We start from the raw sequence: 24326 nt of genomic DNA on the forward strand, positions 1-24326 counted from the left end.
AAGGACAGTGAAAGAGAGCAGACAGAGGTCGTGTCCTCGTAATCATGATCTGATGTAGTTTCATGTCATTACGCCGTTACAAATAACATTTAGTATGCATAATAATGTGCGTACATTTGTTTTTTCCCCTCTAGCGCAGTGGTTGTCAACCTGCTTTGGTGTCAAGGACCCCCAGATTCACACATCGAAAAGATGTACTTTCACGGATCCCCATGTGAGAAGATTCAGGTTGAGAAACTCTGGTCTACCAACTCATGTCAGGCTCTGTTAGTATGGAATAAATTACTTTATGGAGGGATCAATATGTGACTTTACATAAGACACTGAGCTAAATCATTTAGAGTGGGACACAACACTCAACCACAGTCCCTGGAGGGAACACAGTTGCAGTTATATGACGTGTGTCTTCATTATTAGGCCGTCAGGACACCTCTGGATTCAGACATTTTTAAGAGGTAAGTCAGAATAGCCATCGATACTGTATTATATATATTATTCCAGTCAGTACAGCGCATTCTCCCGTGTTAGTAAATGTTCATTTTTCAGTGCAAACTATTGAAGTTGAAGAGTGTTCGTCCACTCACACAGCTGTGGTAGCTCTGAAGCTGCTTTTCAAAACCATCGAAAGCGTAAAAATAACAGACGCTGGATGTGGACGGGTACATTTCAAACAACCACAGTAAAACCTGCAGCGCTGGCTAAGATACACGAGGAATTACATGCAAATTGCCGCTTTGAGTCATCAATATCAACTCTCTAGGAGCTAAGTAAAACAGCCTTGTATTTAACTTCATGACCATGCATTTGTAACTCTATCTAGTTGGTTTTCACAAGCGAAGCCTCAGAGAATGTTTGACCCCGGTCTGACGTTAAATTTGTGTCAGTCTTGTGTTTTTTCTCGGGGTGGTCTGCCTGCAAGATGAGAAATTTCTTTTTCCACCTTTCGATACCACAGAGAATATTGAAACACAAATAAATTATAGTGCGAGCAAGAATGCCGAGGAGGGCTTTCTCCACAGACAGACGGGGACTCTGGGTATCTGTGTAATATCACCGATCCAAATGAGGGCTCTTTTCTGCCTGGGCACATGGAGATGTGCTTTGCTGATAAAGTTATGCCAAATTGGCGGGTCATGGCAACCTTAGGTGATCTGTTTCCCAGGCTCCCTTTGGGGGGGTGTGTGTGTGTGCGTGTGTGTGTGTGTGCATGCGGGGGGGGGGAATCATCTTTTTTCTCATCAGACACTGACAGAGCGCTCAGAGGACAAACAACACCCCAGAGATACAACCCACGGTGTCTGAAGGGCGTCCAGCGTGCAGAAGATGGTTTCTGCATGACAATCTGCATTTCCAGCGAGCCACGTTCTGCTGCAGAGAGCCATATTCTGACGCCATGAGTGTGCTGAATAAACGTTGGTTCATCGATGTAAAGCAGACCTCCTTGTAAAAAACGATACTGATGAAAAAAAAGACTACTGCTTGATGGAACAGTTGAAGATATTTCAGTCCATTTGATTGTATAATAAGTAGTGAAAGAAGGACGCATAGAAGCAGCCAGCACCACCAAAAGTGTACCGTGTACAACTTGAAAGTAAACAGAAAAAACAGAAAATGAATCTGCAACTATAATGATAATCAATTAATGATTTAATGGATATTTGTCTTTTTCTTCTAGTGAACTGGATCTTTAGGGTATGGCCAGTTAGTGGGACAAAATAATACCATTAATGCTGCCAAAGAGGGCTGCGTTAATAGTATCAGAATCAAATAATAGTAGTATGCTTAAGTTACTCTACGTTTCACTGACTCACATGTGGATTTAGGGGGATGCTACTTATCTAGAATCACAGGAGTGCAGTGCCACTTGAAACGGTGGCTTTTGCATGTCCTAATAACGGCACCGTACAAATGAATTGTCTACTGTTCCACCGTACGAATCAACACCTGTTAGGATGTGTTGTAGTAGAAGGGAGGAGGGTTACTTACTGAACCGATCCCATCCATCAGAGTCAGCAGAGAAGCAACAACTCGCTTCTCCACCTCATTCTGCGCTCCCTCTCGCTTTGGGCACAAAGCATCCAGTTCGTCAATGAAGATTATCGCAGGTTGTCTGTGAATCAGGTGGAAATATGAGAAACGTTATATATATCTACAAGCGCTCTACACAATGGCCAACTAGAATATAGAACCAAAACCACAGAACCAGACACATTATTTTAAATACTTTATTTAAGAGGCAGAGCATTGAATTATTAATCAAGTTTCATTAGTTCCTTAATGTTTGATTTGAGACTGTAAGCACATCATTTTTTTTTTCTTTTACTTATTAGTGTGCTGCACAGTTTATACTGTATAATGACTGCATAAGTACTGCCAGTGCTTTTTTGTTGCTCAAAATGATCATTTTACCTCTGAGACGCTTCAGTGAATATCTGCCTCAGCCTCGCTTCTGTTTCACCATAAAACCTGTAAAGACATCAAACAACATATCTCTTAACTGGTCTACTATCTAATTAGGACTTCAGATCAAGTGCATTCTAATACCGTTGTGGACACAGAGTAAAATATATATTATACTGGGACAGAAAAGTGCAGAAAAGTGATGCAAGGTTTTGGAGCAACATGGCCGTACTTGCTCATGATCTCTGGGCCGTTGATCACAGTCATGTGAGCTCCAACCTCATTGGCTATGGCTCGTCCAATCATAGTCTTTCCCGTGCCCGGGGGACCATACAGAAGCACTCCTCGGGGAGGTGGGATCCCTGCACAGAGAGCAGCTTCTTGATCAGATCTTTGATTTTTAACGCTTTACAAAACAAACTACATCCCCCTACAGTATGATGAGCCCCTCACGGGCACGTATGCCGCATACAATAATGTGCGCTTGTGGGATGGTGTTGTATCAGCTGACCTACCGTAGCTGGAGAACAACTCGGGGTGTTTCAAAGGAAGCTCAATGGTCTCTCTGATGGTATCCAACTGGCTGCTGAGCCCACCAATCATGCTGTATGTGACCTTTGACCTTTTAGCCTCCACATCTGCATCCTCATGTGCTGTTCTGTCTCTGAAACTGACTTTAGTGGAGCAGGAGAGGCAGTAGAAGGTGTCGGTGCTCACAGCACCACCAGGGGGAGCTGTTGGGACTTTCTCTGCCTGCTCTGAGCTGAGTGAGCTCTGCAAACTGACGGCATCTTCACCTGAAACTGCAGGAGAATTCTGGGAGATGTAGGATGGGGTGCAGGGAGCAGGGGGTGAGGAGAGAGGAGGGAGGTGTGGTGGTCGGCGCGGGGTGCTGGCTGCAGGCCCGGGCTCTCCAGGCGTGCTTGGTGCCCCGTCAGCGCTGCAGTCATCCACAGTTAGCAAGCTGAGCTGCAGGGAGAGGTCGGCTGATGTGGAGTCCAGCACGGAGTTCATCGCAGAGGATTCCTCCGTGTCAGGGCCCAGTCCTGGGGGTGGAGCCGGCCTGCGGAGGGTGACACCATCCTCCCCTCTTATGGTCTCAACCCGCAGACTGCATGGCCGGCCGAAGTAGGTCAAGGAGATGACATTTCCTGGCATAATGATGTTCCCAACTGGCACAACACAGACAAACCAGTAAACTTATTCCACCAGAGGAAACAGAGCAGTCTGGACAAAAAAGAATCTGAACATAAACAAAACCAGGACACAACATTTGCTTTTGACAAAGACATTAAATGTACAGGTCTAAGGTGTCTGGATAGTGGACAAGGAGGAAAAAAACTAAACCTCACATTTATCACAAATGTTTGTACATTATTAATAAAAAGTTACATTGCAAGAAAAAATAGCACACTAATCACACTTTTTTGCTGAAAACACTCAATCTATGATGCTGGTCAGTAAATTACACTTTGATTTCTTTATTTTCTTGCAGACTGAAGACTGTGACATGGTTCCAAATTAATACAGTTATTTTTTTTTTAGTGGAAAAGCTGCATACTGACACTTTTCCTTGTGTTTTCCTGTTTGACCTTCATCATCACCAGGTAGGTTATGTTTCATATTGAGTTTGGTAGGATTTCCCAACTCTAATCCACCTCTACTCTAAAAGTGACTCCTACTGTAGGGTAATAAATACTCAACAGACTTACCAAGAGACCTCAGAAAGAAGTTCTTGAACTCATCTGTCTCCAGTGTGTCATCTTTCAACCTGAATGAAAGTTAGATGTATGTGAGAATCAACTGTACACGTATTTATATCCTATTACCAGTATTTCGCCATACTGACATTAAAATATGTGTTCTTACAGGAGCAGCTTCACATACAACATCAACAACAAACCTTACTTCTTAAAAAAAACGGAACACAACCATGATGATTTAGATTTGAAAAAAAGAGAGTAATCAACAATCAGAACACGCTTAAGATCAAAAGGATCAAGTAAGATCGATAAGATAACAGCAATACACCGTAACATGTAATATAAAAACATGCATGCTGCAGATTCAGACTATTAAAAATAAATGCATAATATGGATCAATAAAATCTAGATAGATTTATTGATAATTGAGTTTGGCATGTGAAATGCAGTTGCATGGTGATGCCAGCAGATGGCAGCAATTACCCAACATAAAGGACCCCGGTTTATACGCCTGTATATTATCAATATTACAATGGGTTTGTTTGATAAAGATAGTGCATTGTAACTATAACACGAGAAGCAGTGTGAATATGATATTTGTATAGATAAAGTGTCCCCTGGACCCACATGAATGTTACCTGTTGGAGAGAAGAACCTCTTCAGCCTGAAGCACAGGACCCGTCAGCGGATGCAGCATCACCTCGTCCCCCGACTTCACTCTGAGGTTATTCTGAGCACATTTCTGAAGACCGACTTTTTCCCCAGGAAAGGAGGCAACCGGCCATCCTAAACACACCTGAAAGAAAAACAAATGATTACTAAAAGGTGTCAGGAGCTGCAAATTATTACGAGGCAGCTAAAGGTCAGAGAGGTGGCATCCTGAGAACAGAAACCAGCCATCAGCTAAAGGCTCAAGGACAGTAACACAAAACATTTCTCATTTAATATGCGAGTCAGTGGAGATTTAAAATAACTATACAACTGTTTAAAAAATATCTGACATGATGCCCAAACTGAAGAAGAGGGCACCTCTTGTTGTCCTGCGGGGCTCGTCAGTAGGACTGGTCTCCCGATGCACACGCTGGCCGCCTTCATCGAATTGAGGCTCAGTTGGGCAAAAGTCGATCTGCAGCTTTTGGGTGTTTTGTCATCAGCTGTATAGGAAGATAAACAACCTCATTATTGCTAATAAAAAAAAGTCCAACATTCAAATTTCACTTACATAAAAGCAGATAGATTATTTTCTGTGGATGTTCTCAGGGATCAAAAATGAAAGCACTCACTCTGAGGAGTGCTCCTTGTTCAATTATCAACTCATGAACATACAAAAATCATTTCCCTCGTGCAGGTGGTGCTAAAATTCAAAAAGCAGTTTCGTGGAAACTGACAAACCAGTTTCCTAGTTTTACAAATTAACTAGATTACAATAGTTCCAAGTCAATGGAACAGCTGCTCTGATGATAGCAGAGGGAACGCCAAGTGCAACAAGCCCCTGAATGGTGATTGGTGATATTCTCTCACACTGATAACGTGCTCTGCAATGAGAAAATTGGTGTAAGAGAACATTTGAAGTGTTGTAGCTATGTAGGCCAATCCATGCCGTGTGTGTGTGGTTCATGCAGCGTTGTCCGTAAACAGGAAAGTGACATATTCCCATTATTTCATACTGAAGTTAAATTGCTGGCTTTCAGCTTTAGAGGATTAAAAAGTATTGAAACAATGGTCATATCCACAGAGACACATTTTAACGTGCATCTTAAGTTGTCTTAAGGCATAGGCAGTCTGAATGAGCCAAATCAAGCAAAGTTACAGTATTTCTGGTGTAAAATGTCAATGTCATCCTAAAGAAAAAGACTAATTGTGGAGGATATTCACATGTCTGCCCCCAATATGGATGAACAGCCTCATCGAGACACCTCAAAGCTGAAAGCCTCTTTCGCTTCACTCGGTGTCTCATTTTATACAGAAATCTGCTCCCAGTGTAGAGACAAAACTATACATAGATCATGTGTCTCTGCTGTGCCTGCAGACGGAGCTTCGCAGGCGGTGCAGGAAGAGCAACATCAGAGCATCCAGCAGCATCACCGAGTACATCTTCATGCTGCAGGCTGGTTCACGTGCAGACGCTGCTTCCAACCGGTCGACGTGTCAAAGTTAAACATGTGCTTTTGTCCAGCAAACTCTTACCCTTATCAATGAAATCGATGACAGTGAATGAGTTGCTGTTTAAACTTTTGCAGCTTCCCCCCTCGTGGCTGGATGTCTGCAGGTTGGAGGAGTCATTTGAGCCCTCCTTCAGTAGCAGCGAGCTATCCCCTTCACTCGCCCTTTTCGATTTACTTTTATTTTTCTTTGACGACATTTTAATTGCGAAGATCTTCTCCACGTGAACTTGCAAACATGTGTAAACACGGAGCGGTGTTGTAAACTTCCTGGTTAAAGTTTAGCCCCGCCTCCTTTTACCGTAAACCTTCACATCTCTGCCTGAAATTTTACGGCAGCTGATTTTTTTTTGTTTTATTGCATTGTAAACCAAACCAAAGAGATTTTATGACAGAATACGACTAAAATACTTTTGGTTTTGATTAGGAAAGTGGTAAATATAAGAGCCTGGCACTAGTCTGGCTGTGAGATAAAATTGCGCAAGGCTCCTTAGAAAAATCGTATAATTTGAGGTTTTCTTTTGGACTAGCAAATACAAACACAATGCAATATGTTAAAATACGTAATAATCATATCATATTAAATTCGGCATTGTTTTAATATGTTAAGCAGCGTCCTTTTCATAGCTTTCAACGGTTACTTTGATGTCTTTGCATCAGGTGAAGTGTGCAAACAAGCCACAGCGAACAGTATTAATCAGCTGCAAAAGTTGATACTTCACTGGCTAGCTGGCAGATTTGTTAGCCGAATTTAACATCAAACCTTAATTATTCTTTTGCAGCTAACGTTAACACTGCCAAATTGCCGTTTAAGTATCAAGTAGCTAAATTGTTTGATTTGTGAATGGAGTTCGTCATAGTGCCACTAGAGACCACACTGCAGAGCATTACGGTATTTATGCAACATCCAGGACGGACGTTTACGTAACCCCGCTGTACTACATGCTTATGCCGGTTTAAATTTGATCAAGTGCCTCCTTTAAAACGGTTGTTTAGCGTCATAATAGCACAGTAACATGGCTGCTTGCGCCTTTGCCGTAAGGCTTCTACCGCTGCTTAGAGGGAGGTTTTGTCCCGCACCCTCAGCTGTTCGTGCGTTTTCGTGCACCGGAACTCGTTCTCAGCTGCACAGTGAGAAGGGGACGAGTCCTCTGACGGGGAGAGTGGACCGGTTCGGTGGGGTGACAGTGAACCTGGCTGATATCTCTCTACCGGCTGACATCAGCGAAAGCTCATTCAGCAGGTTACTGCAAGGTTGGTTGTCCTCTAATCTGCTCTGACTGACCACAAACTGGCCACAAACCAGTCACTTGGTCTTGGTGCATGGTGCACAGTGCAAGTGTTGCTTGCAAGGTTCACAGCCAGAGTTTGTGCACTGAAAAGAATGTTCCCTTAATAATCTATCATATCTATCTATTAATAATCTATTATAATCTAATCTAAGGCAGGCTTCAGTGTTTAGTGTATCTGCAGATGAATTTGTGTTTGGCACTTTGCTCTGAAAATACATAGAGTCATTGGTCTATGCAGATATTTATAGAAGCATTGCACCCTTCAGTACCCCAAACCCTTTAAACATTTATTAAGATTTGCTGCAACATGTATCACTGTTTTAAATCAACACACAAATTACCTCCAGAAATGACTTTGGAGCCTGGCAGCGTGTGATGAAATGTTGTTCTCAGTTCTAAAGCTTATGTTCATTGCTGAATTTCCGATGCATGTTTGCTATACATTAAAGAAAGGAGCCACCCTTTGCACGACAATTATGCATTCAGTGTCTTGATCAAAGGTAAAATTATAGTGTTCCTTGAAGTATATCGCCACCTGAGCATTATCCACATTATTGAGTAATCTGTCAACATATTTTAGAATGATTTTAGAGTTGTTCAGTAATAAAATGTATAAAAATTGTGAAAAATGCCCATCACAAGTTCCCAGAGCACGAGGCGATGTCTTCCACTAGTTTATTATTCATTCTTCGTATTGTATTGTTCTATTTGTTGTTAACCACTGCTGCTGTAATGTAAATGTTTTAAAAATGTGGGGACTAATAAAGGAATATCTTATCTTATTGTATCTTATCACCAGATTGCATGTTTTGTCAGATTAACAGTCCAAAATCTAAAGATATTTTATTGAGAAGCATTTAAAAGAGAGAAAGTCCTTGTATAAGAGTAGCTGGAATCAACAAATATATGGCTGAAATGATTAGTCTGTTGTCAAAATAGTTGCAGACTGATTTTCTATTGATAAATTGGCAAATTGTTTCAGCCCTACATCATCTGCTTCCTTAACCTCGGGGCTACTTCCCCCAAATTGTCTCTGTTGTTTATCATCTTGTCTCCAAAATCAGATCAAACATCAAAACCGATCTTTTGTGTTTCTGCAGTTTATTATTCAATAAAGCAGCGACATCATCTATAAGGCATTTTTAACCAAACTTCTTGGATCCTTGTGAGTGTTTGACTTGTGCACTCCACAGATTCTTTGCTCGAGTGGAAAGCAGAGGGGAAAGTTGCTGTGTGGCTTCGAGTACCCATCTCACTGAGTCGATGTGCCGCCGCCGCCGCCACTCACGGCTTCACCTTCCACCACGCCAAAGATGACCACGCTGTGTTGGCCCTCTGGTTGGGGGAAGGAGAAAGCAGGCTGCCGGGCTTCGCAACTCACCAAATTGGAGTGGCAGGTAGAGTTGTATGAAGTTAATCTTGAGTTAACATTATCTTGTCAAACCAGTGAAGTTATTATTGAGGAGAGAGTTCTACACAGATATCTGTTTATAGAGATGATACGTGCTCTACAAGTGTCTGCACAAACAAGATGTTTGTAGTAACTATTATCCAAGATCTGATGTACAGTACTTATCACCTGCCCTGATGCCCCTTCATGGCTCCGTCAGCATGCATGTGTAGGCTTGATTATTGTTTATACCCATACAAAAAACACAGCATCATCAACAAATCTTAAACTACATACAGTACATGTATACAGTTACAGCAATAACCTGCGTCTTGATCAATTACTCAATTGGCAGAAAATGTATTAGCAACAATTGTTATAGTTCAGTGTTTAGTCATTAGGTATTTTCCTCCTTCTTTCTTTTTTTTTAATATAAGTTAATATCAAACTGAGTATTTTTGGAAACATTCCAGCATTTTTCATCAATGAAACTTTTTGATTAATCAAGAAAATAATCATCAGATGAATCAATACTGAGAGTAATTATTAGTTTAAATTCCCTACCTTATAAATATATAAATGCTTGAATAATTGTGTCTTTTACTGAAGTTTTGGTTTTTCATATTTGACTCATGCCTGATGCGCATCAGGCATTTATCAACCCCCCCCCTCCCCTGCTCAGACCTCAGGTTGTGGTTGGCAGAGTGACGTCTGCCGCTTCACTGCTTCTGATTGACTCCCTGCACCCACAAACCCACATCACTGCTGATAAAGATGTAAAGTTTGCTTTGCCTCAGCAGAGATGGACGCTGGCTTCAAACAGTGACTGCTTTTTTTTCTCTGAATATGAATCAGTGCTGTTGGTTTTTTGAAGATACTGAGATGTGATCAGAATAAATCCATTCTGTCGTGACTCTAGAATCATTTAGCCGTGATGAAATAGAGTTGAAGTTGTGAACTGTGATGTGCATTAGGTTATCACACAAATAGCTGTACACTTTTTATTTCTAAAGGATGAGAGGTTGTTTGTCTGTTGGGCTGTTATGCATTTTTCAACTCTGGCCCATTTTACTTGCGTAAGTGGAAACTCACTCGTCACTATTGGGAATGTGGGGTGAAGAGTATCAAAGGGGGGGAGTTGCTGACTTGAAGTGAGCCAAGTTTCTGGTTGTCCAGCAGAGGGCAGAGTGTCATTCATAGCTTTTTACCAAATAGTAGATGCACTTGAAGCATGTCAGAACATGTCCAGAGCATCCTTCAGTACGGAACAAGGTCCAGAAAGTCCCTTCATGTGTCCAGAGCATAAACACTGATGAATTTCAGGTTAGGAATCTGAAATATGTGGCTGTGTTGATGATCTCATGCTTGTTTGCGTGGGTGCTTTGCTGCTCTTGGCTTATTATTAACAACACATAAAGCACAGTTAATCAAGGTCTTACACTGGATTGATGAGGCAAAAGTCATTTATTAGTTCTTACATCAGCACCTGATACCCTACAGAGATCCTAGACGTTCAACCAGCACTACAATTATTTACACCTATATGTGAGCTTAACATGGAACCACACTACTGTCATTTTAGAGGTGATGGACACAAGTGCTCTGCCTGAAACTGATTTACAGTGAAGTGCAGTTAGGCAAAGGGAATATGAGCACCAGAGGGCTTTTAAATTGTCCAACCTGAGCCTGTCAAAAGTGGATATTTTGAGGTTTAAGTGGCCTCCACTGACTGTTAAACAGAGAAAATGAAAAGATAGTGACCTTGTTGCGGAGCTGACTCCAGATTCATTCTGCAGGCTGCTGCCTTCACGGTAGGATGTGGGAATGGTTACTGCAGAGTTAAACAAAACAGTAAGGCACATTTACTGTCCAGGATGAAGCAGAGCCTGAACGCTCATTCGAGGTCTTGAAAACAGAAAGAAGAAATCTTACGTCAGGGTCCTCTTATTAGCTTTTTCTGGAGCTTTCAACAGCATCTAGTGGTCCTCTTTGGCAGATTATAACAGGTGATTGTGTGTAATGAATTAAGGCAAGCCTATGATAGTGAGATTCAGCATATACAGGTGATTTCCTTTGATTACCAGCATGTCAGTAGAAGTTAACACTACGAGGAGCAGTGGCAGTCATAGAAGTAGCACGTTGGTCATCGAGAGTTCTTCATTCTAAGAAATTGGACTCAACAAGCTCATAGATGTCAACATCTGTCCGGAGGAAGACTTCATGAGCATGATGTTTAAATCCTACCAGCTGCACTTGACCTTTGACCTCAAAGCACAGGGTCAAAACCTACAGCTTCAAGTCGTCCCAAGAACGTACAGATCCAATGAGTATGTTTAAATGCACACTAGTACTCCACTGTTACTCTGATTCTGACTATATTCTGGATTTGATATAGGTCATGTACACATATATAACATATTCCATCTGGATATTAAGAATTAGTAAGACATGAAGCTGATATTTGTCAGGTTTTAGGGGCATTCTTTGGACATTTATACTGCACATATGTGTCTCAGAAGGGTTTTTACATGTCAGCTCTGTGGGCTGTTACCAAACCAACAAGCCAGTAGTTTGCCAGGCAGAGGTAGAGATGCATGCCCAAAACAAAAACCCACTTGTCTGGTCGGGAGGAGATGCATACCTGTTTTTAACCATTTCAAAAGACTTGGATATATCAGGATGTTTTCATTTTCATTAGCCATGTAAGCAGCTTAGTCAGAATGTTTTCTTCTCAGAAAGAGAGCAAATTATTAATTGTCAACATGAAAAGCTGGTGAGGACTGCGGGGTCGGTATCACTGTGACCTCATAATATACAGCAGATAGAACCGTAAACCTATAATAACTACGAGGGGAAACCTACTTGAAATATGAATTAAGTCAAGACATTAAACTTTGTTGTGGCTCAGAAGCAAACTGTGACCTCAAATGATTAATCGTTTTTTTTACTACAAATCCCACAGTTCCCTTTTGATGATTGCTTCTGGGCTCTTTGTGTCATAACTCCTATTCCCAATTTTCTTCCCTCCTGCTCCTTGTGAGCATTTTGTTTCCTAGACTGAAGGCTACATAATGATAGCCTCCCTTAGCGGCAACTAGGCCTCCTCCTGTGAAGCACCATATGGCACAGCCATCGGGGATGACATCAGTTTCCACATGGAAGTCCAAGTCAGGCCTTTAAGGCGACCCATCCCTCTTTACACATCTGTGACATTCATTTTAGGAGGCCCATCCCGGTCGGTCAGACAGAGCGGCCGGAAAAGAAAGTGGCCCGTTTTCCCTCTTCCTCCTCCTCCTCCTCCTCCTGAGCTGTCAGCAGTGGCACATAGCCGCCTCTCTTAGTCACTACCTGCTCAAACAGGACTGAAAAATGTAAATGGTGAAGTGGGACGTCCACATCATTCACAAGCACAGCTGAGTCACTTGGACGCTGTTTAGACTGGAGAAAGTAAAGAATTTTGCCTTCATCCAAAATCTATTTTATTTCAGCCCACTATTTTCAGACATGCTCTGTTCTCCTTCATTCATTGCTGTTCCAAAACGTTTTTTACGAAGTGACAAGTTTGTCACTTCTCATGTAACAACTTGTGGGTGAAAGGTGTCACTATGGACAAACCCACAGAGAACCATCACCCAGACCTGCACTTGTCATCAGCTCTTCATCGCACTTTAGTCGCTTTTAGCTCGTTGCGTTGTTGTTTGTCGGTCCACAACTTTACTGTTTGGGTTCATTCTCACCACTCTCATCATCGCCACAAAACGGCAGCGAATATTGGACCGAATGCTAATATTGAGTTGCATCTGCTGCTAAAAGTCTGACATATTAATTTAAAGGTGACATCATGTCAGTATTGTGTTTACACCTTGTCAAGTGGCCACAAAATCAGTTATTATGGGTTTAAGTACTTGTCAATCACCCAACAGCATCCGATATCCCAGTTTGGACTGTGGAATTTGTACGTTTTTGAATCTGGCAACTCTGCAATCAAGCCCACTTTATGCAACAGAGGTGTGAAAGTAGGGCAGGGTTGGAACTTCTCTCTCTAAAAGTCTCTTAAGTAATTTTCACACAGCTACTTCCATCACTATACAACTAAGTGCAACGCCATGACTGTCTTTTGTCTGAAAGTCTGCCAATATCCCAGTTTGAACAAAACCTCTGCCAACCCATCCCTTCCTATTGACAGGAGACTTTTTGCCCCACCTTCACGTGTGGCCATTTAAAACAGGTATAAAGTGTTTAGCCTGTGGATGTGGTCTGTCACATCATACGACATACTTAGTGTGAAGTGAGGCCTTACAGTAAGCATGCTCAGGGGCCTCTAAAATTAAAACCTTATCACACTTTGATTTTTGGTATAGCCATTTAACAGTTCGAGAAGTGGAATGAACTTTAATTCCCAGATCTTCTACATTGTGAGCAACAAGCCCAGCAATGTTACTGAGGCCTTGATTGATCTTTAACAGCAGAGACGCAGACAAGGCGGCCGTTGTGTCGTCTGAGGCCTGACGGAGGAACAGCTTCGGGCTTTTTCCTCCACATGGTGCAGGTTTTATGTTGTGTCCAACCTAATAATTCACTCATTTAAAAATTAGCTAGACTGCCAACAGGTCTCCCTTTTTAAATTGTTCTCACAGTAACTACTTCAGTGCACAATGTAGACCAGGACAGGCTGGACGTGCTTGCAAAATATTTGAAATGAATGATTTATGAGTTTGTTTTGTCCAGGTGCGGTTGTTGATGAATCCAATGGAAAAGTTCTCGTTGTCCAAGACAGAAACAAGGTAAATGTGTCGCTTCATTGCATGAACATACTTTACAGTCATTAATAGAAAAATATGTAATACTGTTGTATAGGTTGAACTCCTAAAGGGACATGGGAAAGAAAAAACAGACGGGTGAATAAAAGAAACACTTTTGCCTTCTCTCACAAAACGTTTGCGTTCTCTTGCAATTTTTTTCATTTAGGTCAATGTAATGATAAATGATAATGATGATGAATGATAAATCAAATCTATGAACGTCTTCCACGAGTGTTTGCACTCCATTGTTGCGGTTGTCTCCATGGTGCTAAGCTGACCTGAAAGAGCACTGACTTGCATGAAAGAGTTTCTCAGGAGAATACACAGAATTTTTTTGTCTTTTCTTTTTCACCCCTCTATTTTTTTATTCCCCTGTGCCCCCTTAGGGGCTCCATATAATTAAACAAAATAAAAATTCAAATGTCTTCTTTATTTTCAGTAAACGTATGCATGTATTGGTTGTAATAATTTTCCCTTCAGAGAAAAGTACGAAATTTAGAAAAAGAATCAATGAAAATTAATTCATTGTTATTTCTAATTAGGATTTCCACACAACAAAGTGAGATAAAAATCACAGATTAGTGATCATATGTACTCTATGAGGTACAGTTAGTAAGTTGGCAGAATGACACATCTAAAAAGAGTAATTCTGACATATTTTGGCAGGCTAGCAATGATTTTTGGCAGGCCGTTCACCAGCTCTTTCCAGGTTGAGACAAAACTAATAATACTGGATTGGACAGTGATTTTTCCATCCGCGGTGGAAAGAAATGAGCCAGTGAAGCAGCAGATATCCTAGTGCTGCTAAGAATGTCTGTGATTAGTGTTAGTGTTTATTTAGTGAGTTGCACGTTGCCTCTGTTGATTCAAATGTGGGTGGAAATCCTCTCAGACCTTCAGCTCCTCTCACACTTAACATAGCTCCCACACAACATGAGTTGACCTCAAGCAAACACGGTGTTTACATGAGCTGAATGCACTCAAACAACTTTTGAGTGTGCGCCCCCGTCAGCTCTTACAGAGCCCCGCTGTAGTGCTCGAGTTGTTAAACGTTTCGCTTACAACAGGCCTCTTTGAAAAACCTTTTCTGCACGGACTTGTTTACATTCTCAGCTGGTCAAAATAATATTGCAGCCAATTTAAGAAAGCGATTGCACCACGACGTCGTCATTCGGAGACCAGTTGTGTCTTAAGATAGCAGCCATCTCGACTTGACACAAATAAGGACATAAGTGAAGAGCCTTTCACGCAAGCTGCATGTTTTATAACCTAAACAAAACTGATCTGGTAAAGGCAGCAGTCACTGTTCTTACAAGAAATGATTCATCATCGTATTTCGTAACATGACTGTTCACCACCAGCAGTAATAGTAAAGCATTCACACGCATCAGAAAAGTGCTGACGTTGTGCGTACCCACATAACACGATGTACACCGGTGTAGTTCTTAAAGACTAAAGATGAAAAGCTAAAACACACGGTTACAAAGGTAAAAGTCAGGGGACATCACAAAAAATATCGTGACATTTTCCCCTAGCAACAATGATAGTTTACTTGCACGGGCATTATATTGTACTGTACAAGAAAATCATGTGCACGTCCCCGTATCTGTGTAACTGAAGATAAAAATAACAGAGCTGAAACAATAAGTCAGTCAGTGATTAATCAATAGACAAAAATAACAGACTAAAATTCTCTTCTTAGAGCTTCTCAAATGTGAAGATTTGCTGCTTCATTGAACCTGTTTGAGTGTTGATGGAAGAAAACAATTAATCTGAAGATGTAATCTCAGCTCTGGAAAACTACGAGATCAGAGATTGTATTGTATTGGGGGTGATCGTAGTTTAGGAGTCCCGGTAGAAATGGTCCGAGATGGGGCACGTTAACTGTAAATTGTCAAATATAGTTCACATTATAATTAACAGTTAAAGTGGGCCTTCTTCTTGTTCTTTGCGCACAACATGTAGCAGGAATCTTAAGAGCTTATAATGTATCTTAATGGCTTTTGTGCAGAAGCAGAGGGAAACAGTTAGTGGCCTGAAAGTGTGGGGAGTGTTTTATCTCTTCCTCTCCTCCTCCTCCTCCTCCTCCTCCTCCTTCTCCCCATCGAGCTGTTTACTGGAAATGGGCTTTATAATAGTCTGGCCCTTGGCAGTGGAGTGTCTCTGGCAGACGGAGCCAGTTCAGAGCTCATGAAGAGTTACGAACTTCCTGAAAAGAACCCAGGACATTATCGCTCTCACATCAGTGCAAAAGACAACTGACCATCGATCATCCAATCACATTTACACATCATTTCCCGGTAGACTTGGTGTGAACAGTCTGCATATGTTTGACATCTGTCCAGCAGATTTAAAATCTCTATATTTTCACATTGTGCCCTGATAGCTCCTGTGGGGATGAGAGGTGTCGCTCTGAAAAACCACACTGATTGATTGGAGTTACACAAAACCACTTTATTTCATTTTACCAGCACATTTTAGAAACGGCTCCAAAAATATAGCATTTCGTTGACAATACATGAAAATAAATGCTGTAGTGCATTTGTGTTCCTCACAAAGAGAGGATTTGCAAAACAAGGAAAATCTAGGATGAAATAGTATTTCTGGGGAAAAAAAAAAAAAAAAAAGCAAAATAAAAACTACAAAAATATATAAACAACACTGACATCATAATTTAACCAGCAGCTTACTGTTATTAAATATCAAGGATAAGTGGTACAACAGTTTTGGAAGACACACAACACCACACATCAGATGTAGAAGTCTCCAGAGTGAGGCACGAAATATAAAACATATAAAATGAAAGGACGCTCAGATGAAAGCATTAAATATCTGCCTGTATAATGATCAGATGCATAAGATGATCCTTTGCACATATAATCCACTGCTTTCGAAGAAAAAAGAAACAACTGTAATATAGTGCCACTGAGTTAAAGAACTTAAAAAAAAAAAACCAAGTGATTTAAAACTGGATGATATTTTATGATTAAAATGGACTAATTTTTCTTTTTTTTTTGAAGTATACATGTTGATATAACCCTAAGATACATTTACAGCAGTGCCATCTATCACTATCGATTCAAATGTTTGACTTCGCTCTCATATTTCAGACAAAGAATGCGTGGAAGTTCCCCGGTGGCTTGTCTGATCCAGGAGAAAATATTGGTGAGTGTCACGCTCAGCAGAGCCAAAAGCTAATACAGTACATCTAGCTAAATCCTTCGATTTGAGTGTTATGCTTAAAGATGATACATATACATTCATTTGTATGTACAAAATAAGGCACACGATATATATGGAAAGAATTCTACCTTTCTCCAAATTCACTTTCTTTAACATTTTAAAAGCAGCTTTAATATTATACACGTGATCCAACCCAAAAAGCAGCGTCAAATGTTACAAAAAAATATATCTATTCTCCCTTTTCCCCCCTGTAACTAAACATCAGTCTGCGTGGTGACTCTGACAAAGGAAAATAAATACATTCCATTTTGCCACGATCTTTTGAACGCCTCCACATATATATGTTTTTATTTTTGATCAATCTTTCTCAGGTGCCACAGCCGTTCGTGAGGTCTTCGAGGAAACGGGCGTTCGCTCTGAGTTCAGATCTCTGCTCAGCATCCGACAGCAGCACAACCACCCCGGCGCCTTCGGCATGTCGGACATGTACATCATCTGCCGACTCAGCCCCCTCTCCTACGACATCAACTTCTGCACTCAGGAGTGTCTGCGCTGCGAGTGGCTGGACCTCAGCGAGCTGGCCGCGACCGGCGACACCACGCCCATCACCTCTCGCATAGCCAGGCTCCTGCTTCACGGCCTGGAGCGGGGCTTCCGACACATCGACCTCACCGTGGAGGAGCTCCCTGCCGTTTACTCAGGGATGTTTTACCAGCTGTACCACAGGCAGCTTCCTCCGACACTACAATCCTAACAAGCCATCATTAGCCTGATGGCGTTAGTGTATCACGGCTAGCTATGCTGACACGTGGTTGTCAGTATTACTTATATTCTAAGTGTATTTATGACTGGAGTTGTGTTTGCTGTTGAAGAAATGCAGTGGAATAAGGTGTGAACTACGAGAACATTCACCTTGTGGTTTCTAAAGAGTTTTGTGCGGTTTATTTAACACTTTTTGGCAGACATGGTGGAAGTTCACAGCTGTTGGGCAACCGTGGCTGCTTCATTTTTAAAGGTGCTGTTCTAAATTTTGCTGTATTTTTAACTGGGAGCAGGTCATTTTCTGACTAGTATCTCAGCTTGTTAAGAAGCTAACCAGCCAGTGTCAGCTGACCACACGCTGACAGAAGCTAACCTCCAGAGGAGCCCATAGAAAAGTTCAAATCATCAATCAAGTTAAGCTCCAGTGCAATGCAACGCTTGGACTCAAATGTCAAATTGCACACTCACGAAAGGGGAGCGCACTTGTTCTGTATCATTTAAGCGTGCCAATATACTGAGCTGTGTTGGGAACAAGCTGTAAGTAATGCTGGGGTTTTGATCTTACTGTGTTACGTGTGCTTCATTTAAATTTTTGTCAACACCACAAGATATAAAATTCAGTTCTCTTTTCTCTTCAAGTTACAATGATGCAGACTTTGAGTGCATTGCATTACCATAGACCCTTTTATCTAGGAGACATGTTTTAATAGAACATTCTTCTATTGCAGCTAAGCTCAGACTGCAGAACGGACCACAGCCGGTAGCTGAACGGTCGGAAGCAGATTTGTCATCAAAAAGTTTGAATCCCCCAGCAAGAGAGGGACGATCTGTGTTAGAAAAATGAAGAAAATAACGCTGCGCTGCCGAACTTAAGTAAGCCGGCAGTTAAGTAAGACCCGGCTCCAGTTGCACTAATGTAGCAGTTGGTTGGTCCACAGTAAAATCCTGGTTTTACTGGGAAGCAGTCGGGTGTGAATGCGTACAACTGGTTTAAAGTGAAGCTGAATAAGAGCAGAGGGGTTGAGGATAAAGAATAACTCTCAGGATATAACAGTCAGAAAGCATCACAGCTATTTTGGGCAATGTTGTTGGAACACTAAGTCTTCATTGCCCTTCACATCATCTTCTTAGTTGCTGCCATTAAGACGTTAATATTTCTCAACCGGAACCTAGTTTAGCACTTGGCAGACATTGGAAGAAAAAGAATGGCCTTTTGACCCGGTCCAGTCTTGCTTCCAGACTTGTACTGGCCAGTCCGCTTCAGTGCCACGTACATGTTTGGGTACTTCCTGGAGCGGTAGGTGTTGTAGTTGTTGCTCTCGAGCCGCTCTAAGAAGTAGCATTCATCTGTCGCTCGTCTCTGGAGAGAGAGAGAGAGAGAGAGAGAGAGAGAGAGAGAGAGAGAGAGAGAGACAGAGAGGAATAACAAATAAGGTTAATTTAATGTTCAGGAACAGGAGGAGGTCCATGAGATTGGAACTGGAAAGTTGGCTGGCGGGAGGAAAATATCTGCTGCCTTATGCTCACAGCACAAAGAACCACTAGACACTGTGCCATCCCAACACATTGTAATTTAAGCTTGCAAAGCTGGGATATGTAAGAAGACTGAGGTTGGGTCACTCAGTCTGTATGGTTCAGTATAGATGTTTCAGTGTTTCTCTCCAAAATGCTAATAATCCTCCATGATTCTGTACATCATTTCTGCATTAAGTCGACCTGTGTGACATTTGGTTACTTGTGGTGACACTTCACCAAATGCATTATGCTGCTTGAATGATATTTGATTTAATTTATTTAATACATTGTTGGAAATGGACATTTTAGGGCATTAAATTGCTGCATAAATCATCCAGACCTAAATGGCATCTTTATTTTGATGGATACTGTCAGTTTAGAATAATTTGTGTTCAGTGTTTCACACTAATGCACTCATGCTTGATGCTTGATTATTACAGTTCTGCTTCTGTCAGAAAACATTTACACTAAAATCAAGTTGTCTCGCACAAATTTGGATTTGATAGGAATAAAAATGACAACGTTTAAAAAGGCTGAAGATGAAAATCAATATACAAAACTACAAACTGAATGATTTGGTTCTTGTACTGTCATATTATTGACCATATCTATTTTTAGTGCTCACACTGTGAGCACCTCTTTTAACACAGTCCTTAGTAGAAAACATTAATTGCTGAACGTCTGGCCAAAATCTTGCTGGGCGTTAACTCCCTGCACCCTGTCCAACAAGAGGCGTTTGTTTTAGTGTCTGCTTTTAGTCGACCGTGCCTGCACAGCCAGAAGACGAGGCAGCTTTCAACAGACCATAATACAGCAACACTAAAAATGTGCAACAAGGATAACAGCAGTGGAGGTGTCTTTTCGACTATATAAGACCTATACCATTGGCATCTGATGCTAGTACAAGCCTAAATATAGCCTGGATGTACAGTACATATACAGAGAGAGGTTCAACTAATTGTTGTATCCTGTATTTGTTTTTATTTCAAATCAGTTATGCATTATTTTAAATTAATGAAAAATATTATTCAGGAATGTCACTGTGTTAAAGGTTTAGGGTGGAATAACTACTGAAAATTGGCCCAATCTTGAATAGATCTTATCATTAGAACAAATATCTGTGTTGATTTATAAATAAGTAGTCAGTATTTGTCAGTTATGTGAGCAAAAATATATCAGTCGAGACCTAAGACATAGCAGGTGACTTCTGCTTCTAGGTAAAACAGGTGCAAGACTAGACTAGAGACGTCAAATCTTAATCGTCACTTTAGTCAATATACTAACTGTCCTTTTTTCACCCAGCAAATGGTAATAAGACAAGAGTTAATATCTTGTGTTTTGTTTTTCCAACTCACAAGTAAGAATAGTACAAAGAGTAAAGAGACACCTTGGGTGGCAGCTCTTGTAACTTCTCATTAAGAGGAAATGCCTCTTGCTAATTACACGGACTGTGGACAAGCCTTGACAACCACCAGACCACATCAGTCACCAACTCTTCACACTTCCACTGCGGCCGTTCGCAACAACACTGTGGCAACAGACCAGCTGCCAAATTGGTGCTGGTCTTCAGATGTTCTGCTGCAGGATAGAAAGAAACCGGGCTACATGGATCTAATGATGAACCTTTAGCTAAAGTTCATTAAGGAAGGTCTTTTCTCTGACCTCTATTCTATTGCTGATGGCTTTCTGTCTTTTCCTGCTTAAATCTTCGTTCATACATTTGAAGCCTCTCCATCATTTCTGTTTCCTCGCACTGTCAAAACTCTTCTAATTAATAAGCGTCACCATGTCTGGACAGTAAACTTCCTTCATGTGTCCTATGCACCACTCAATCGCTGGTCTCTCAGACCAACCTTGACTGTCACGTTGTAACAGGGTATCCTCAAAAATTCAAAATAAAAGCCTTCAAATACAAGAGTACCCATCACTGCTTGCTTTTCTTTACTAACACCGAGGACGAGACTCAAGGACGGAAAAAGAAAGACAAATGGTCGAACTGATTGGCATTGGTGGAGACGCCTCAGTTGGATCCAAATTATGATCAAAACAAATGGACAAGCATGGATACCAAACTGTTTTTTGTATCTGAATCTCAAACATCTATAACAAAATCATTGTGACTTTGCCCAATCCAGCTGTTCCTTACTAAGTGCTGACTATGACAAAGGAGTGTTAACCTAATTACTTCCCTTCGCTGAAGGAGGATTGCTCGTTGGGCAGCTGGTAAATATTTGGTTTCCAAAAATATTGGAACCTAAATGCTGCTTGTGGCAGCACATTGGGATCAGTTTACTTTTTATCCAACCAGAAAAGACAAAGTGCCATTTGATTATTTCACCTTGCCTTTACAGCCATCTGAAAACTCTTTAAAGAAACGATACAAATCTTGATAATGAAAACATGGTAATCCCACTCACTCACCGCTCCAAACAGTCGTCCGTCTCTGTTCATGGCCAGATAGCGGTTCGCACAAACTCCTTTGATGACCACCTCCCCGACTGAGGTCGCCTGGAGTTGAAGCTTTACTGAGGAAAAAGATGGCAAAAACAGGAATCATTTCTAGTTTGCTTGTAGGATGTTTAATAAATAGGAAAAAATAAAGTGCTGTGTTTAATACATCCATTTTATGAAAAGTTAAAGCACCCATAATTCCTACTAAATTTCAGTGAAAAACTAATCAGTGTTTTATGTGATCTGACATTACTCCTGTGCAACAGGGGCAGCTGCTTTAAAAACACTAATCACATTAAAAATGCCATGTGAGTCATTTCAATATAAAATCTTTAAAGCTAAAAAGCTCCATACTGCCGTAGTTTTAAGGAAGGAAAAGCTTGATGTTTTTTATTGTGGTTTTCCGCAATGTTTTGTCTAACACTGGCCTACGCCGACATGTTCTTTGCTTTAAATGAATGAAAACCGTTCGTGCCACTGGTAACAATAAAGCTAACTCACATGAGCCACTAAACAGTGGCATTACACTGTGGAGCAGTGGATGACAGCCTCCTCACAGATGTATCTCCATTTGTTTTTGTAGACAATGCTACTAGCCAATAAGGCATATTTTGCATGAAGCCCAACCACCAAAAAGGAAGCAGGGGCCCCTTAAGGTAAATCAGGGGATCTGTCCAGAATTAATCCACATTAAGACTTCGGATAGATCCACATCTGTCTACGGTTATGCTAGCTGCCTGGATGATTCATGTCATAGATCAAAGAAGCATTCTTCCCTGGAAATATGTATAATTACATTAGTTTGCTGTGGTGTATTCAGTGTTGTGACTACCTCAGCCAGAGTGTGGTCCTACAACCACGCAGGTCGCTGATGCAAGGGCAACAATTTGTGGCCATGTAAATGGGCATTATTGTCCTCAGTGAATTACATGTGAGAATCATGAGGCTCATTGGATGAAATGGGTAACCTTTTTCACTTACAGTTCCCATTCTAACTGGCAGGTACGTTTGGTTATCCAAAACACTGGCAGGACTATTGCAGCCTTAACAAAAGAACCATTGATGAAGCACAGCTCAGGACACATTAACCGTAAAGAAACCATTATGGTTACAAAGCTAAATGATTAATACCGGTTCCTGCTGTATGACTCACTCTGGATGTGCTCCTTTCTGAACTCATGATACTGACCTTTTGATATCCAGAATAGCCGCATCACTCTCTCGGTTTATTTCACAAATAAGTTACCCCTTGAATTGGTTCCATATGAGGGATTTGTTTTGGCAATTCTGCTTGTAATGCCTCGGAAATACACTCCCCAACGTGTTTTCCTCATAAAAAAAAACCCTAATTTCATGTTCTCCCTCCCTCCCCTCCCGCTTACTAATGCAACTTAGGACACATACTTAAAAGTAATCAGCGATACAGAGGCACCCAGGGATATCACAGTTGTCCACGCCAAACAAGCACATTAACATTTCCACTTTAATAGTTGCCAACTTAAAGAAGAACATTAGAGGTAAGAATATATTTTATTATATTGTGTAGTAAAAGTATCATTTCGAGGTTTAATCCTGGCATAAATTCATTGACCTCAAACACTGGCACCTCCTCAGGAATCCTCTTAGGAATTCACTTCTCCTGACTTTTAACTCCATGTTGTGCTGTCTTGTGTGACGTAAACCACACAGTGAGCGGTGTGAATGGCTGTGACTCAGCATTGTGATTTACATTTACTAAAAAACACAACGCATATTCCATCAAAGTCCCCACTGATCAACAAACGAACGAAGGTGTACTTCTCTTGAACTGGAGTTATTATACTTTCCAGAAGTCGACCTTCACACATTTCAGTGTTTACAAGTGGAGAATAAGCCTCAGTAAGCTGGAAAATTCCTCCATGATGTTTTTTAGCTTCACTCTTACTTCCCTGTTGCATATTAAAAAGGACATAAAGAAGCTTTGTGTGCTGTGCAAATCAAGGAGAAGGGGACATGGAAGCACTTACTGTGGGGGTCGTTCTTCTCCCGGATTCCATCCACTCCCCCGTCAGACTTTATCCTCAAGAAGAAGCCCCCGTTTTTACAGTACAGCCTTTTGGGATCCTTGAAGCTCCCAGGAGGAAAGCCGCCGCTGCCGCCGTCTTCAGGTGTGGAGGGAAGTGTTGTGATTTCTCCCGTGGCCATCTCCTCCTCTTTCCCCGCTTCCCGGCGACTGCTTCGTCTCCTTCTTGAGTAATGCAGGAGCCCCACTGTGGCCTCCCACTAACTCCTGCCTGTTCCCTCCTCCCCTTCTCCACAGAGCTTCACACAAACTGATTCTACTTAACCCCAGAGGTCAGTTTGCTTGAACACCCCCCTCTCAGGGCAGCAAGTGCCCTTTGAGTCCTGAGAATCTGCGGCAGTAGGGCTACTAAACGCTTCTACCTAACAGCAAACGTCTAAATCTACCATTTGTAGCTGCTAGTCTGTTGTTTGTAGACCTGGCAGCTGCCTTGCCAGGGTACTTTGAGCTCAGCGGTAGCGGGGATGCATGGATTCCCCCTCTCGTCCACTCGTCTTGCAATGAAGTGTTTAAATCAGGGCAGCTGGCTTAGATCTGTGTGGAAGGCTTTCCCTTTTGGGCCTCAGTTCGCATGCGCCCTTGGAGAACCAACACACACACACA

General features: G+C 41.5%; 3 protein-coding genes across 3 annotated transcripts in view; 1 reads left to right on the forward strand and 2 right to left on the reverse strand.

The window, feature by feature from the left end:
• Window positions 1-6479, reverse strand: part of afg2a (AFG2 AAA ATPase homolog A) — a 100728-nt gene extending 94249 nt beyond the window's left edge. Inside the window, exons 1-8 of the mRNA XM_070836580.1 lie at window positions 6292-6479; window positions 5134-5258; window positions 4743-4900; window positions 4113-4171; window positions 2916-3572; window positions 2633-2762; window positions 2410-2466; window positions 1987-2110 (exon numbers count right to left, since the gene is read on the reverse strand). Coding sequence (XP_070692681.1) covers window positions 1987-2110; window positions 2410-2466; window positions 2633-2762; window positions 2916-3572; window positions 4113-4171; window positions 4743-4900; window positions 5134-5258; window positions 6292-6466 — 1485 coding nt within the window. The 5' untranslated portion in view covers window positions 6467-6479. The remainder of the gene's footprint in view (window positions 1-1986; window positions 2111-2409; window positions 2467-2632; window positions 2763-2915; window positions 3573-4112; window positions 4172-4742; window positions 4901-5133; window positions 5259-6291) is intronic.
• A 752-nt stretch (window positions 6480-7231) lies between these two features.
• On the forward strand, window positions 7232-17687 carry nudt6 (nudix (nucleoside diphosphate linked moiety X)-type motif 6). Its single transcript, XM_070836792.1, has 5 exons — window positions 7232-7520; window positions 8752-8955; window positions 13677-13732; window positions 16861-16915; window positions 17305-17687. Exons 1-5 carry the CDS (start codon window positions 7283-7285, stop codon window positions 17685-17687), a joined length of 936 nt encoding a protein of 311 aa, XP_070692893.1. The 5' UTR covers window positions 7232-7282.
• A 1064-nt stretch (window positions 17688-18751) lies between these two features.
• Window positions 18752-24207, reverse strand: fgf2 (fibroblast growth factor 2). Its single transcript, XM_070836958.1, has 3 exons — window positions 23668-24207; window positions 21632-21735; window positions 18752-19055 (listed from the first exon to the last, which is right to left on the reverse strand). The coding sequence occupies exons 1-3, from the start codon at window positions 23843-23845 to the stop codon at window positions 18870-18872; spliced, it is 468 nt and encodes a 155-aa protein (XP_070693059.1). The 5' UTR covers window positions 23846-24207; the 3' UTR covers window positions 18752-18869.
• Window positions 24208-24326: the final 119 nt, after the last annotated feature.

Source organism: Pempheris klunzingeri, chromosome 9 (genome assembly GCF_042242105.1).
Source record: "Pempheris klunzingeri isolate RE-2024b chromosome 9, fPemKlu1.hap1, whole genome shotgun sequence".
Classification (NCBI taxonomy): Eukaryota; Metazoa; Chordata; class Actinopteri; order Acropomatiformes; family Pempheridae; genus Pempheris; species Pempheris klunzingeri.

Excerpts from the sequence above, each read along its gene's own strand:
- fgf2 (XM_070836958.1), bottom strand. The coding sequence starts at position 23,845 with ATGGCCACGGGAGAAATCACAACACTTCCCTCCACACCTGAAGACGGC. Across the intron at positions 21,736-23,667 it reads GGAGAAGAACGACCCCCACA|TAAAGCTTCAACTCCAGGCG; the intron begins GTAAGTGCTTCC and ends CTTTTTCCTCAG. Across the intron at positions 19,056-21,631 it reads ACGGACGACTGTTTGGAGCG|AGACGAGCGACAGATGAATG; the intron begins GTGAGTGAGTGG and ends CTCTCTCTCCAG.
- nudt6 (XM_070836792.1), top strand. The coding sequence starts at position 7,283 with ATGGCTGCTTGCGCCTTTGCCGTAAGGCTTCTACCGCTGCTTAGAGGG. Across the intron at positions 8,956-13,676 it reads TCACCAAATTGGAGTGGCAG|GTGCGGTTGTTGATGAATCC; the intron begins GTAGAGTTGTAT and ends TGTTTTGTCCAG. Across the intron at positions 13,733-16,860 it reads TTGTCCAAGACAGAAACAAG|ACAAAGAATGCGTGGAAGTT; the intron begins GTAAATGTGTCG and ends CTCATATTTCAG.